Source organism: Anomaloglossus baeobatrachus, chromosome 6 (genome assembly GCF_048569485.1).
Source record: "Anomaloglossus baeobatrachus isolate aAnoBae1 chromosome 6, aAnoBae1.hap1, whole genome shotgun sequence".
Classification (NCBI taxonomy): domain Eukaryota; kingdom Metazoa; phylum Chordata; class Amphibia; order Anura; family Aromobatidae; genus Anomaloglossus; species Anomaloglossus baeobatrachus.
The window spans coordinates 83,042,965-83,058,083 of record NC_134358.1 but is presented as its reverse complement, the minus strand read 5'-3'; the positions used below and the strand labels follow the sequence as shown (position 1 = coordinate 83,058,083).

At 46.8% G+C, this 15,119-nt stretch overlaps 1 protein-coding gene across 3 annotated transcripts in view; it reads right to left on the bottom strand.

Moving 5' to 3' along the window:
- Positions 1-12,330, bottom strand: part of RGS22 (regulator of G protein signaling 22) — a 154,638-nt gene extending 142,308 nt beyond the window's left edge. For all 3 annotated transcript variants that reach the window (XM_075316243.1, XM_075316244.1, XM_075316245.1), the window contains exons 1-2: positions 12,108-12,330; positions 4,293-4,321 (exon numbers count right to left, since the gene is read on the bottom strand). In XM_075316243.1, coding sequence (XP_075172358.1) covers positions 4,293-4,321; positions 12,108-12,132 — 54 coding nt within the window. In that variant the 5' untranslated portion in view covers positions 12,133-12,330. The remainder of the gene's footprint in view (positions 1-4,292; positions 4,322-12,107) is intronic.
- Positions 12,331-15,119: the final 2,789 nt, after the last annotated feature.

Below are 15,119 nucleotides of genomic sequence, written 5' to 3'. Positions count from 1 at the left end.
AACTCTTGGAGGATATTCTAATTTATTGAGATGCACTTGTTTTTGGTCTCTATACATGATCGCTTTCATGTAAAACCTAAAAGTTGCCTATAGACATTAGATACAAGGCCATCAAATTCAGTAACCCCACATGCAATTGGTGTCCTGACTCTCTTTCACCTGGAAACTTTTAGGGAAATAAATATTTTAAATAGGAGTCTGAAAATGGCTTATTTTCCACTGAAAACACATGTATGCTTTGCTGAGTATACATACATATAGGCTGAGCATGCATGTACCGTGCCCCCCGAAAATAAGACACTTTCTTATATTATTTTTTGCTACGAAAAATGTGTTAGAGCTTATTTTTGGCTAAGGCTTATTTTTGAGGAAACACGGGTTTACACCCCAAAAAAAGGCAGACACCCCCAGGAGAATCATACTTACCAGACCCCCGACATCTGCATTGCATCCAGGTCCTCTTGTGATCCACAGCGTGTGCTCCAAGCAGGCCCTTGTGTGCTCCACAGCGGTCCTCCCCAGCGTCCGGTCGGCACACACACACACACACACATACACACACACACACACACACACACCTGATCACAGTAACATCAACCACAAACATATGGTGATAACGTACAGTACTGCTTCCAGCTGGCAGGGGGACCTGGGACACCGTGGAACAAGAGGATCTGTGGTGGCATGCATTGAGCATCTGCGGTGGAAGACATCAGTGTGTTCCACCGCAGGTCCTTGATGCACTCCACAGCAGATCCTTGCATTCCACTGCGTCCCAGCTCCCTGGAGCTGTACAGAATCACTGTGTGTGGGTGTGCGTTCCACCACAGGTCCACAATGCGTTCCACTGCAGGTCCTTATGTTCTGCAGCGTTCCGTTCAGGGTCTGGTGAGTATGATTGTGGGGTCTGTCTTTTCTCTTTTAGGGAAGTCTTTCTATAATGAAGTGTCCTGCACTATTTTTTAATTTTTGTAGCTGCATGGACATTTAATTATTGAACCACAACTAGGGCTTATTTTTGGGGTACAGCTTATATTTAAAGAAGTGGTTCACCCATATTTATCACTGCACTACTAGCCCAAATTGTTCACTCATCGGTGTTTTAAGAAGAGGCAGCTTTGCCCCTGTATTATATGAGGAGCACAGAGGAAACAAAGCTGTTTGGAATTGGGAGCTACCAGTAAGCTCTAACGATCTGGCCATGTTCAGTGCTTTCAAGCTCTATCTATCTGTGCTTGTAAGTACTACTTTGAATCAGGGAAGATCACTAGAGTGCACTGTTAGCATATTGGATCACAATTGTAAGCGCTACACATGTTCGTCTAACTCTGCTATACTGCAGAGGTGACCAGTACCCAAGACAACGAGTAGTAAACCATAAAATTAAATCTATCTCCTTGAGAACAGAATACATTTTAATAACAAGAAAATTGCAGTTATTTCTTTTTACTAGCACCATGCAATTTAACCCATTAAAGGACATGGAAGTATACCAGCAATACAAAAGAATTTGGTATATTCTTGTTCTGCAGGAAATGTAAGCTCCTAAATGTCGTATCTAGGCAGCTGTAGGAGCTTCTACGTGACTCTGTCCGCGCTTTCTAGACCAGAACCTATTCTGTCAAACCGTACTAATTATAGGAGTCTCTATGGATTATTGTAGGGTCAAAAAAAGATACCACAATGCGGCTCTGATATAGGTAGAATATTACTTCAGGCGTCAGTAAATTAGCATTTATCAGGTATTTAAGGTAATGAAATAATCAGCTACGAGACACAAAACCCAATATCAGTAAAAGCCGCTTTACACGCAACGATATCGCTAAAGAGATATCGCTGGGGTTACGGAATTCGTGACGCACATCCGGCCTCGTTAGTGACGTCGTTGCATATGACACCTACGAGCACCCGCTAACGATCAAAAATACTCAACAAAAACGTTGACCATTGACACGTCGTTCATTTCCCAAATATAGTTGCTCGTTCTGGACGCAGGTTGTTCGTCGTTCCTGAGGCAGCACACATCGCTACGTGTGACACCCCAGGAACGACGAACAACAGCGTTCCTGCGTCCTCTGGCAACGAGGTGGGCGTGTCGTTAATACGGCTTCTCTCAGCCCCTCCGCTTCAATTGGTGGGACGCTGTGTGACGTCGCTATGACGCCGCATGAACCTCCCCTTTAAAAAAGTGGTTGTTCGCCGGCCACAGCGACGTCGTTAGGAAGGTAAGTATGTGTGACGCGTACCTGCGATATCGGTCGCCACGGGCAGCGATTTGCCCATGACGCACAAACGACGGGGGCGGGTGCTATCGCTAGCGTATAAAGCGGCCTTAATGCTACCTAGGAACATACATGCAACATCTAATTTACTAATAATATAAGCTTGCATTTTTGTTTGTTTTTTGCTGCAAATGGAGCGTTTCGAAAGTGGGGAATGTAAAATATTTTACTGTAAATTTATTTTTTTCAGAATAATAATGGTGCAGAAGATACTACAAGGTAAGTAAATTCCAGCAATGCCAATGGTGTGGATCAAATGCCGCTAAGAGCTTTTTCCTTTTTAGGTTAGTCCTTCCTGATAGCAAGGCTTTCAAAGTCGCAAAATTTCTGGTTCACCTGTGTGATCCTGATGATGGAATTTATACTTCTAGCACAATATGGCTGCTAGTACTGTTAAGGCCGCTTTACACGCTGCGATATCGGTACTGATATCGCTAGCGTGGGTATCCGCCCCCATCTGTTGTGCGACACGGGCAAATCGCTGCCCGTGCCACACAACAACACCCAGACCCGTCACACGTACTTACCTGCCCAGCGACGTCGCTGTGACCAGCGAACCGCCTCCTTTCTAAGGGGGCGGTTCGTTCAGGGTCACAGCGACGTCACAGCTGCATCACTGAACCGCCGCCCAATAGAAGCGGAGGGGCGGAGATGAGCGGGACGTAACATCCCGCCCACCTCCTTCCTTCCGCATAGCGGCCGGGAGGCAGGTAAGGAGAGCTTCCTCGTTCCTGCGGTGTCACACGGAGCGATGTGTGCTGCCGCAGGAACGAGGAACAACTTTGTTACTGCTGCAGTATTGATATTTGAGAATGGACCCCCATGTCACCGATGAGCGATTTTGCACGTTTTTGCGACGATGCAAAATCGCTCATAGGTGTCACACGCAACGGCATCACTAATGCGGCCGGATGTGCGTCACCAATTCCGTGACCCCAACGACTTCGCATTAGCGATGTCGTAGCGTGTAAAGCCCCCTTTAGGCTGAGTTCACATGTCCAGAAATCATCCGTTAAAATGGATCCTGCAGAGATCCGTCTGGAAAAAGATCTACAAACGCAACTTTTTGTCATTTTGAAATAATTGATTTCTGCCGAATCCGTTTTTTAACATTGGAGTCTATGGATAACGGATGTGTTAACGGATTGCAATTTAGTCAGACGTTATTCTTGCATTTGTAATGGATCAGATTTTTCTTACAGGATCCAATACAAATGGAAGATAAATAGCAATGCTTTAACGGATCCGTCCATCTTAGACTCCAATGATAAAAAAACGGATCCGGTCGAAATAATTTCCCTACAGATCTCTGCAGGATCCATTCTATCGGATGATTACAGGATGTGTCAACGCAGCCTCACTACATATGGTATTTGTGATTTTCCTTTGTGTGATGGATAGGGCACTTCTTTGTGGTTTGTATTGTAAAATACATTTAAGAACAGAGTCTTAAAAAGAAGCTGTCACAAGATGCAAAATATCCAGCTTTTTATGTGATTTTATTCCTACTGCTCTCCATTGACTGCAATTTGGGTGTGAGGAATGTAAAATATTGTGTTTCTTCCCCCAAAATCTGGTTATGAGCTTTTTTATTTAATGCTGATTTTTATGGTCTTTATTAAAGGGGTGTGGCTCATAGGGTAATGAAATGAAGCAGATCAAACTAATGACACGCCCCTGAGGATCCTGTGAGCACCATCCTTGTCATAAAGACCATAAAACAATAGCACTTTTTAAACAATCTTTCCCATATCTCTGGAACAATATGGTGGATTTAATAAATAAAAAACAAACAAACACAATAAACGCAATATTCACAAAGTCAGTGAAAATAAATTAAGAGCAAAATCTGGCCACTTTTGACCTAGTGACGGGTCCTCTTTAAAGAATCAGAATCTAATTTTATTTGGTGCAACATGTTTACTGGGAAAAATAAAATTGGTAGTTTATTTTCTACAAATTCTGATTTTCAGTGCTGACAGTAATTACAAGTATACTTCAGATACTTACAAAATCATCTTCTGTAATATTGGGTGGCCCTAGTAGTGAAGAAACAAGACATTTCATTAGATATGCATTTAGGTTCTTTAAAAAAAATAATAATAATAATAAAAAATAAATAAGTTTACAAATATTAAAGCACCACTCCAGTGTTTTGATTTTTTTTCAGTGCTGGAGTGGTGCTTTAAATCTAAGTCCCCTGATCCCTGTGTCATACACACTCTCTGGCGTTCTCAACGGTTTTCGGCACCATCTTGTGTTCTTAACTTCTAACTGTTCGGAATTCAGAAGTTATGTCATAAGCTCTCAATACAAGTCTATGAGAGCCAGAACGAGGCTCTCATAAATTTGTAATGATTTGTGACCTCTGGTGCCCTCTGTGAAACACTGGCTCTGCTGGCATTCACAAATTGTGGGAGACCGACCAGGGCGATGCTAGAAACAGGTGAAAATGCCAGAGGGTGAGTACAAGACCGGGAGTAAGGGACTTAAAGGTGCTTTACACGCTGCGACATCGCTAGCGATTGCTAGCGATGTCGCGAGCGATAGTACCCGCCCCGTCGTTTGTGCGATATGTGGTGATCGCTGCCATAGCGAACAAAATCGCTACGGCAGCGTCACACGCACATACCTGTTCAGCTACATCGCTGTTGCTGCCGAACAATCCCTCCTTCATGGGGGCAGTTCGTTCGGCGTCACAGTGGCGTCACAAAACGGCCGCCCAATAGAAGAGGAGGGGCGGAGATGAGCAGCCGGAACATGCCGCCCACCTCCTTCCTTCCTCCTTTCCGGTGGACGCAGGTAGGATGATGTTCGTCGTTCCTGCGGTGTCACACACAGCAATGTGTGGTGCCGCAGAAACGACGAACAACCAGTGGCATGCACCACCAACGATATTATGAAAAGGAGCGACGTGTCAACGATTTTTGACGTTTTTGCAATCGTTGATCGTCGCTCCTTTTAGTCACACACGATATCGTTAACGGCGACGGATGTACGTCACGAACACCATGACCCCGACGATATATCGTTAGCGATATCGTTGTGTGTAAAGTACCCTTTACATTTAAAGCACCTCTATAATGGTGAAATAAAAAAAAAATCCCACTGGAGTGCTGCTTTAGGCTATGTGCGCACGTTGCGTACAGTTCACTGCAGAACTTTCTGCAGCGATCTGAAGAGCACATGTGCGCTTTAAATCGCTGCAGAAATGTCCGTAGTGAAGCCGATTCCATGCGCTCTGCCTGCAGCTCCTCCCATAGACAGAGCAGGAGCTGCCGGCAAAGCGCACGGAAGAAGTGACATGTCACTTCTTTTTACGCAGCGCTTCGGCAGTAGCCGAAGCGCTGCGCTCTAAAACGCCACGTGCGCACGTCCCCTGCACAATCTCCATAGACTGTGCAGGGGACGCAGGACGCATGCAGTTAAGCTGCGCTACAAAGCGCAGCGTAACTGCATGTATATACGCAACGTGCGCACATAGCCTTAAAAAAACAGTATTCCCAAGTTGTGTGAAAACAGATCCTAATTTAGCTTGGGAGGACGCAATGCTGCCAGGGTTCTTCCTCGTGGACTAGTCATTTTAGTGGCATGGCTCCTGTGTTATACTCGAATACTAAATGTGTGTTATAGCCTCCTTGCGAGTGTCAGACTCATTAGGGTATGTCCCCACGATCAGGACTTACTACATTCAGAACGCAGCGAGTCCTGACCTGCGGGGCCGCAAGTCTTCTCCACAGGAGAACGCAGGAGACCACAGCTGATTGTGCCCACGATCAGGGTTCAGTGCGCTGCGGTCTCTCGATTGTGTTGTCCCTACAGAGGACGCAGGCAATTCCGCAGCAAACAATTGACATGCTGCAGTCTGGAAACACGCACCGCAGGTCAAAAAAGAAGCACAGTGGGCACAGGATTCCTAGAAATCCATTCACTATGCTTGTACTGTACACTGCAGCGTTTTGGACACAGCTGAAGCATGCAAATACTGATCGTGGGCATGTACCCTAAGGGAACAGAGTTGAATCATTGGCACAGCCTAAGCAGATCAGTGCGCTCATAGCGGGGTGTCTGACATTCTAGCATGTGGGGGGGAGCAGAGCGAAGGAGAAGGCCCCAAACACTATGATCAGATGCAAAGCTGTATCTTTTACAAGCACATGAAAATAGTGCAAGTGCCACTACAAACATGATATGCCCCCCTGGGGGCCTATGCCACAGACTACCTACCGTATTTGGGTTGTATTAAATATATATTCTTTGCACAATTGAATATAACAGTCAAATATACTTTTCAGCACTGTCTAAAATAATACAGTCATTCTATTTCTATGAGCTCAAGTTTGTGCAAACTGGTAAAGACATTTATGATTCCCATACCAGTGTGGAACTACAAGTCCAGTTATGTGAGTCAGCGCTTGTAGATCCAGAGAGAAGTGTCCCCTATAGTGGGAGACACAGAGAGAAGAGGGCCCTGTGCAGGAAGAGAATATGGGCCAAGACCAATAGCTCATTATATACCACTCTCTTATGTGACTGAGACAGAAGAGGCTTTGGAGGTGGGAGTGGGCTTTTATGTCCTGGGCCCCCCTTTATGTCCTGGGTCCTGTTCAATGTCTTTGGCTCCTTCCTCCTTCATGTCCTGGGCAACTTTGTGTCCTGGGTGCCTATACGGCTGCATAGGTTTCACCAATGTCATGTCCGCCCCTGTTCCCTTGATCAATGAGAACTACAGACTTCTGTCACGTGCCATATGTGCCAAAATCTGGTTGGGATTGAAGCAGCAAAACTTTTCCTAAAATAAACATACTTCTGGCCTGTATGAGTTTAGTTTTCTAGGGTATGAGACCACATTCCATTTTTTGATAATGTATTTCAACTCAAAGCCAAGAATTGACATTGAATAGAAGACACGTATAAAAAAGAAAAAAAAAAAAGACTCCATTTCACTTCTGGGTTTTAGCTTTACAAAAAACTGAATGTGTGAGCATGGTGTAAAATCAAATCTTATTGACCATTAAAAATGTATTTTTACCTTTACTAAACTATTTAACTCTATTATAAGGCTATGTGCCCACGGGACTCTGTACCCGCGGATTTTGCCATGGAAAACCTATGGATTTATCTGGATTTTCTAGATAAATCCACAGGTTTTAGCAAGTACAAATGTGACGCCCTGGGCAAGCCAGGGGTCACAGGTCATAACACCACCACACCCTACACCCCAGTTAGGAACACCAAAGCTACCAAAATCCTTGTTGCCTTCCTCCAGGGGCTGATGTTCACACCAGGGGGTGGGCCAGGCGGTTGGCTCCGCCCACCGAGGAGTACACAGCCCTGGAGGCGGGAGGACCAGGCAGAGAGAGTTGGGAGGAAGAACCAAGCGGTTGAAGTCTAGCTGAGGGCTAGAGTGGAGTTAAGCAAGGGAAGTGAAGGAAGTAGCAGTGGAGCTAAAGAGAAAAGCTGAAGTGAGAGGAAAGTGACAGTAGTAAAGCCTGAAGTTGGTCCGGCTGTGTGCCCGGACAGTGACAGCAAGGTCAGCAGACGGCAGTGATAGTCTGCAGGGGGACTGCTCGGAGGTTGCTGGAAGGACCGCGAACGGGTAGTGGCCCGGCGGTCTGGGGCAGTATACGAAGAACAGTCAGCACCAGGGCAGGGGCCTTTCGGATCCCGGCAAGGCTAGGAGTCGCCATAATTTGCCAAATCCGTCAGTCTGTCTCCTAACAACCAAGTCCCGATTGAAGGCAACAGTCCAACCATTGAGGAGAGACACCGCCAGGGCACCAGTTTCTCAGGGCAAGCGTCTGCGGGCAAAGTAGGGCTCCTCCGGCCCATATCCAAGCCGGGGAGCGGGTTACCCGTGGGAACCCATCGCAACCATTATCAACTTAGGTGCAGGACAGAGGGACCGTCGCCGTCACCTATTGGGGAAAGCAAGTGCAGCCGTCCGTGGGAACCGTCTTTCCAGCCGTGTGTTTTACCGAGAACTGTGTCATCGTCTCAGGCTGAGTGAGTACCACAGTGCCGCAAGGCACAGCGCTGCCCCCCACGTCCCTGCGCCCACCAAGCCCTGCATCTCCCACCTCATCACTGGGCCCCGGGATCACCAACCCCTACCCACGGAGGGGCAACACAACAACTGGCTGCTCCATACCATCCTTCCCGGGATCCCCATACAGAGCAGCGGTGGTGTCAACAAATCACCACAACCGTGGGTGGCGTCACGGACAATAAACCATCCCCACACCCAAAAACCCCCCTTTTCACTCACGGGCGAGGAGCGCCGCTCGAGTCCCCGGGATCCGGCCCATCGCTCGAGCCACCGAGCAGCGGCAGCAGCAGGCCGCGGTGCCAGCCGGACCCGAGCAGAAGGGAGAGTGCGGCGTCCCCTCCTCCGCCCGCGACACAGACACTCCCCATGTTATCCTTATGCTGTGTCAATACTGCGGTATGTGCGGCTGTGGAATATGCTACAGATGTCCCGCAGCTGCACGTAACTGCAGTTCAATTATTCCTGCGGAAATATCTGCGGAATTCCCGACCCTCCACTATGGAGACAGAGGTTGGGACGTCCGCAGGTAAGTCGCATGAATGTCTGCAGGTTTTCTGCAGATATTTCGCTGGAATCCCGCAGCAATGGATAGCTGCAGATTCCGGGGAGCTGCTGCAGGAAACCTGCGGATATACCTGTGGATATATGCGCGGGTACATAGTGTCGTGGGCACATAGCCTAAGGGTATGTGCACATAACGTCTTTTAGACGCTGGCGTACCTATCGAGTTTTTGAAGCACGACGCTCCAGGAAAGCAGTGGTTGTGTTTTTCCCTAGACGATTACTGTCTTTTGCATTATCTTTGCAGCAGCTGTGCGTGTGCGGATGTTTTTGGTTTTCTTTTTATATAAAGGATAGTGGCGGCTTCCAAGCAGAAGCTGTTTAAAGAATAATCTGGCTATTACCGTCAGCTGCTTTACAACTTTCAAAGCCTGAAGCTGTTAAAAGAACTTACAAAAGATGTAACACATGCACAGCAAGTTGTTTTGACATTGCTGTGAATGTATTCATTATTTTAAACATTTATTGAGAATTTTTTGCCTGGAACTGGCCTGAAAAAGATGTTCCGTGCACATTTCCATTGGATGTGTTCTCGCTGTGCCTTTTTACATCCTCGCAAGGGACGACGGCCGTTTCACCTCTAAATTAGGCTTCGACTGGTCCACCAGTCCACTGTGGTGGACCAGTCGAAGCCTAATTTACAGGCGAAATGGCCGCCGTCCCTTGGGAGGAACCTGCGCCTAGTTCCCCTCCTGCCTTTTAACCTGCACATGTTCTAATAAAGGGATTTCGGCACAGCAGACAAGTGTGGTCTTTTTCCTTTCTGGAGCTGCTTGTGACTCCAGCCTAAGGCTCGATGTGGACTGTAGCACTCATCTAAGGGATTATCAGAATAGGGCTATGTGCGCACGCTGCGTTTGTTTCTAACCACAAAGATGCAGCATTATTGGCCCCAAAAAAAACGCACCCACAGGAATAACGCATGAGTTTTTGTGCGTTTTTTTGCTGGGTTTTTGTCCAATGCATTCAATGGGTGAAAAACGCAGTGAAAAACGCAAAAAGAATTGACATGTTGCATCTTTGTTGTCACCACAAAGACGCAGCAAAAATACCTGCAATGTGTGGACAGCAAAAATGAAATCTCATAGACTTTGCTGGGGAAGGAAATTCATGCAGTTTTGAAACCAAAACTGCACCCAAAAAAACACGCAAAAGTGCGGCAAAAAACGCAGCGTGCGCACATAGCCTAAAGGTAAAATGGAAACATGGCAATGTTCCAGGCGCTGTCACACAATCCATTGAAGATAGAATGATTCATTGATGAAATACAATGCGTTTCAAGGGCGGACCACCCTCTTCATTAGGTATACCTGATGCATTTGATATACTCGCAGCAAAAAAACAAACTAATTGATGGTTTAAAAAGAAAAAAAAAAGTACAACAGTTCAAAAATACAATGGAAATAAACTACAACACGTGAATACAATTTTAGATAGCTCATTTATTTTATTGTCACTGTAGAATGCTGCACTTTTTTTTCCACAAGAAAAATGTGCAGCAAAAATACTGTGTGTAAACAAGCCCTAACTGTATGAGAAATAGAGCGTTATTGGCCAAAATATGAATTTATTGCCTATCCAGAGCCCACTGACTGGGGGGGGGTCTGATCACTTGGACCCCAACTATCCTGAAAATGGGGCTCTGGAATCCTAGGACAGTCTTAAAAGCAGCGGAGGTGCGCATGCTTGACATCGGCTCCAGTCATTGTCCATTGGACAGACAAATCTCAGCATCACTGTGCATCAATCTTCGAGATGGAATATATACTTCCAATATGATACATGTAGGTGTTAGTGCTACATCAGGGGGCTGATTCTAGCTTGCCCCATACAGAATGAATACTGTAGAGAGAAGGTCGAGGATGTGCACCTCCAAGCCATTCAAGTTGGGGCTCCGCAGAATCCGTTCTCAGTCCACCTGGAGATCCTAAAGGCTGCTTTACACGGTACGACCGATTGTGCAATTTCACAATCGATCGTACCCGCCCCCGTCCTTTTTGCGTCACGGGCAAATCGCTGCCCGTGTCGGACAAAGTCAGTAACCCCCGTCACACATACTTACCTCTCGTGCGACCACGCTGTGGGAGGCGAACGTCCACTTCCTGGAGTGGGAGGGACGTTCGGCGTCACAGCGACGTCACACGGCCGCCGGCCAATGGAAGCGGAGGGGCAGAGATGAGCGGGACATAAACATCCCGCCCACCTCCTTCCTTCACATAGCCGGCGGCGGCTGCGTGACGCAGGTGAGCTGCTGTTCATCGTTCCCGGGGTGTCACGCGGAGCGACGTGTGCTACCCCGGAAACGATGAACAACTAAATTAAACGATATTATGGAACCTAGCGATCAGTACACGACTCACGATTTGTGAGCGATACTGCGTCGCTAGGAGGTGTCACACAGGCCGGCATCGCCAGCGATGCCGGATGTGTGTCACAAAGACCGTGACCCCGACGATCTATCGCACGATAGATTGCCTGGTGTAAAGCAGTCTTTAGGCTATGTGCGCACGTTGCGTTCTGCCGTGACAAATATTATGCAGCGTTTTGTCACTGCGTGTGCGTTTCAAAGCGCAGCCAAAATATTGCATTTTGGATGCATTGTGAGTGCAGAATGGATGCTTGCTTTGCCATAGACAGAGTGGGAAAAGCATCCAAAACGCACAAAAGAAGTGACATGTTGCTTTTTAGAACGCATCGATTTTGTCAAAAATTTGGCATCCAAAACGCTGTGTTTTAAAACGCAACGTGCACATGGAATTTGCTTAATTCTCATAGACTTTGCTGGGGAAGCAGAAAGCATGTGTTTACGCTGAAGTTTAAAACGCTGTGTAAACACATGCAAAAACGCAAAGTGTGCACTTGGCCTAAGAGTCGGACCCCTAAATTAAGTTATCATTAATCTATCCTATAGACAGGTAGTAAAGTAATACTTTGGGAATAACATTTAATCTGCTGGAAACCTATAATTAGTGAGAACTCTTAGTCGATATTGTAGAAAGAAAAGTAATATAATAATAATTAGAGAATAAAATGAACTCAAACTGGATTACTGCGTATGCGATCCATCAAATCACAACCCATAACAAGACAAAACATTTATAAGAAATAATAAGTAATATATATGTGCGTGCAACATTTATCCTTCTCTCCATCACAGCATCCATCCATCTCCACAGTGCACCCAGCATGACAGTGCCCCTGCATCCCTCTCCTACCAATGGCCAGCCTCTTGTGCCCCATGGTGAGTGGCAGCGTTCAGTCCTCAGATTTGATTGAGGGGTCCATCTGCAGAGGGAGGATCCTGACAGGTGAGTGGGAAGAAAATCATGGGTGTAGTAAGGAAGCTGCTCGCTTTCTTCCTGGGTGTGTGTGTGACTGAATGTTGCTATGGAGTTCACACTTGTAATGAATGGTGCGAGCTCTTCTCCTCCCACTGCCTCGCTGAAAACATGGCTTGGTCTGGGCAGATTATAAACTTTCTGTGTTCCTTCTGTCACAATGCTTCCGGAGCCTGGCATTGTGACTCATAATGGGGGCAACGAGAAGGCAGCAGCCAACAATGGAGCCACAGAAGGCTGTCCGCTGCAGTTGGAAGAATCATGTAATCATAAAATTACATACATTTAGCCACATTCATTAAAAAGTAATTTTTAACAATTCCTGACACTTAAGGCGGCGTTACACGCTACGATTTATCTGCCGATATGTCGTCGGAGTACACGGTTTTCGTGACGCACTTCCGTCATCGTTAGCGACGTCGCTGCATGTGATACCTACGTGCGACTCCGAACCAGGGCTGTGGAGTCGTGGAGTCGGAGTCGGAGCTCATTTTGGTGGAGTCGGTATAAAATGTGTGGCGCCCTGGACAAGCCAGGACGTCACAGGTACAGCAACAACACACCCCACACCCCGGTTAGGAACACCAGAGTCACACACAAATCCTTGTTGCCTCCCTCCAGGGGCTGATGTCCACACCAGGTGGGGTGGAGCCAGGTGGTTGGCTCCACCCACCGAGGAGTTCACAGTCATGGAGGCGGGAACAGAGAGCAGAACAGTTTTGAGAGTTGAGGAAGTGGTAGTGGAGCAGACTGGCCGTGTCCGGGTACGTGGCCCGGGCACAGAAACATCAAGGTTGGCAGATGGTGGTGACCGTCTGCAGGCAAGGCCGTAAGGACCGGGGACGGGCGGTAGCCCGCCGGTACCGAACCGGGGAGCGAAGAGAAGCCAGCACCACTTGGCAGGGCCTACGGACCCCGACCAGGCTTGGAGTCGCCGTTAAACCGGTCAAATCCGTCAGCGACGGGAACCTCCGGGGTTTCCCAGCAGCAAAGACCCGACCAAAGGCAACCGCTCAACCGTGAAGGGAAATACAGTTACCGCCACAGCTAGAGGTCCCAGGGCCAGCGCCTGCGGGGAAAAGGGGCTCCTCTGGCAAATACACCTCTGGGGAGCGGGTCACCGGTGGGAAGCCATCGGGGCCAAAATCACATCAAAGGTGCAGGGAGAGACAGTCACCGCCAACCTACCGGGAGTGACCACCGCAGCCGTCTGTGGGACCCGTCCATCCAGCCGTTTGTTTTACCAGAGACTCCGTGTAAGTTACTGGCTGAGTGAGTACCACCGTGCCGTCTGGCACTACGCTGCCCCGCGACCCTGCACCTCCCCAACTCCTGCCATCCACCCTCCAGTCGCTATCACCGGGTCCCGGGACCACCAAAATCCCCTACCCATGGAGGGGAGAGAAACATCTCAGCTGCTCCCTGTCATCGCTCCCGGGATCCCTGCCCAGAGCAGCGGTGGTGTCCCATTATCACCACAAACCGTGGGTGGCGTCACGGACTACATCCCCAAAACCAAACCATCCCCTTTTCACTCACGGGCGAGGAGCGCCGCTCGAGTCCCCGGATCCGGCCCACCGCTCGAGCCACTGAGCAGCAGTAGCAGCAGCGCCGGACCCGAGCGTGGTGAGCGCAGCGTTCCCTCCCCGCCCGTCACAAATGCACCGACTCCTAAAATATATAATAAATTGGGGACAGTAGTGCAATGCAGAGTGTGATGAATATTTTACTAAATAAAAACATTTAGTATAATGCTTATATTTAAGTGAAAAATGTATTGTAGTACAAGGTGAACATCAGACATTTAATTATTTTTATGATACAATAATCAAGATATTTAGATAGAACATAAAATATATTTATTGGAATACAACTTTAGCACACAAAAAAACTAATAAATTGTAAATATGTAATACAATATGTAATATACAGTAGATTACATGTGTATCTTGTGTGTGTGTGTGTGTGTGTATATATATATATATATATATATATATATATATATATATATATATATATACATATAAATATAATTACATATTGTATTACATATTTACAATTTATTACAGTTTGTGTTCTTAAGTTGTATTCCAAAAAATATACTTTATGTTCTATCCAAATATCTTGATTTTTGTATCATAAAAATTATTAAATGTCTGATGTTCACATACACATGTTCATGCACTACAATAAATTTTTCACCTAACTATAAGCAATATATGTAGGAGTCGGAGTCGAAGTCGGAGTCTGTGTCAGAGTCGGTGCAAGAGAAATTGAGGAGTCGGAGTCGAAGGTTTGGCTTACCGACTCCACAGCCCTGGTCTGAACGATCGCAAATAGGGTGAAAATCATTGATCGTTGACACGTCGTTCAGTTTAAAAATATTGTTCGTCGTTTGGAACGCAGCAGACATATTACTACGTTTGACACCCTGCCAACGACGAACAACATCCACACGACTCCCTTGGTCAAACAATATATCGCTGAACGATGTAGCGTCGTTTGTGAAATGTGTACGTGTGACCGCTATAAAACGACCTATGAGCGATCTCGGCAAATAGTAACAAAGATCTGGGCGTGTCACATCGCTAATGATCGCTAGCGTGTGTGTAAAGCAGCCTTTAATCCTAATCCACATTCCCTCTCATAGTATTGATCCCTACTGAGTTACATTTCAATAATGTAAAATGACATCAGAATACTGGACACAGTGACTAATTCCAGCCTGTGCTTCTTTCTCCACATTCTGTATGCATTTCCTCAGTTCTGTCCATACATTTATATGGGATTGAGGTCAGGGCTTTGTAATGGCTCCTCTGTTACCTTCAGTTTGATTACCTGAATCCCTTCACCAACCGACAATTTTCCGTTTTTTCGTCCCCTTCATCC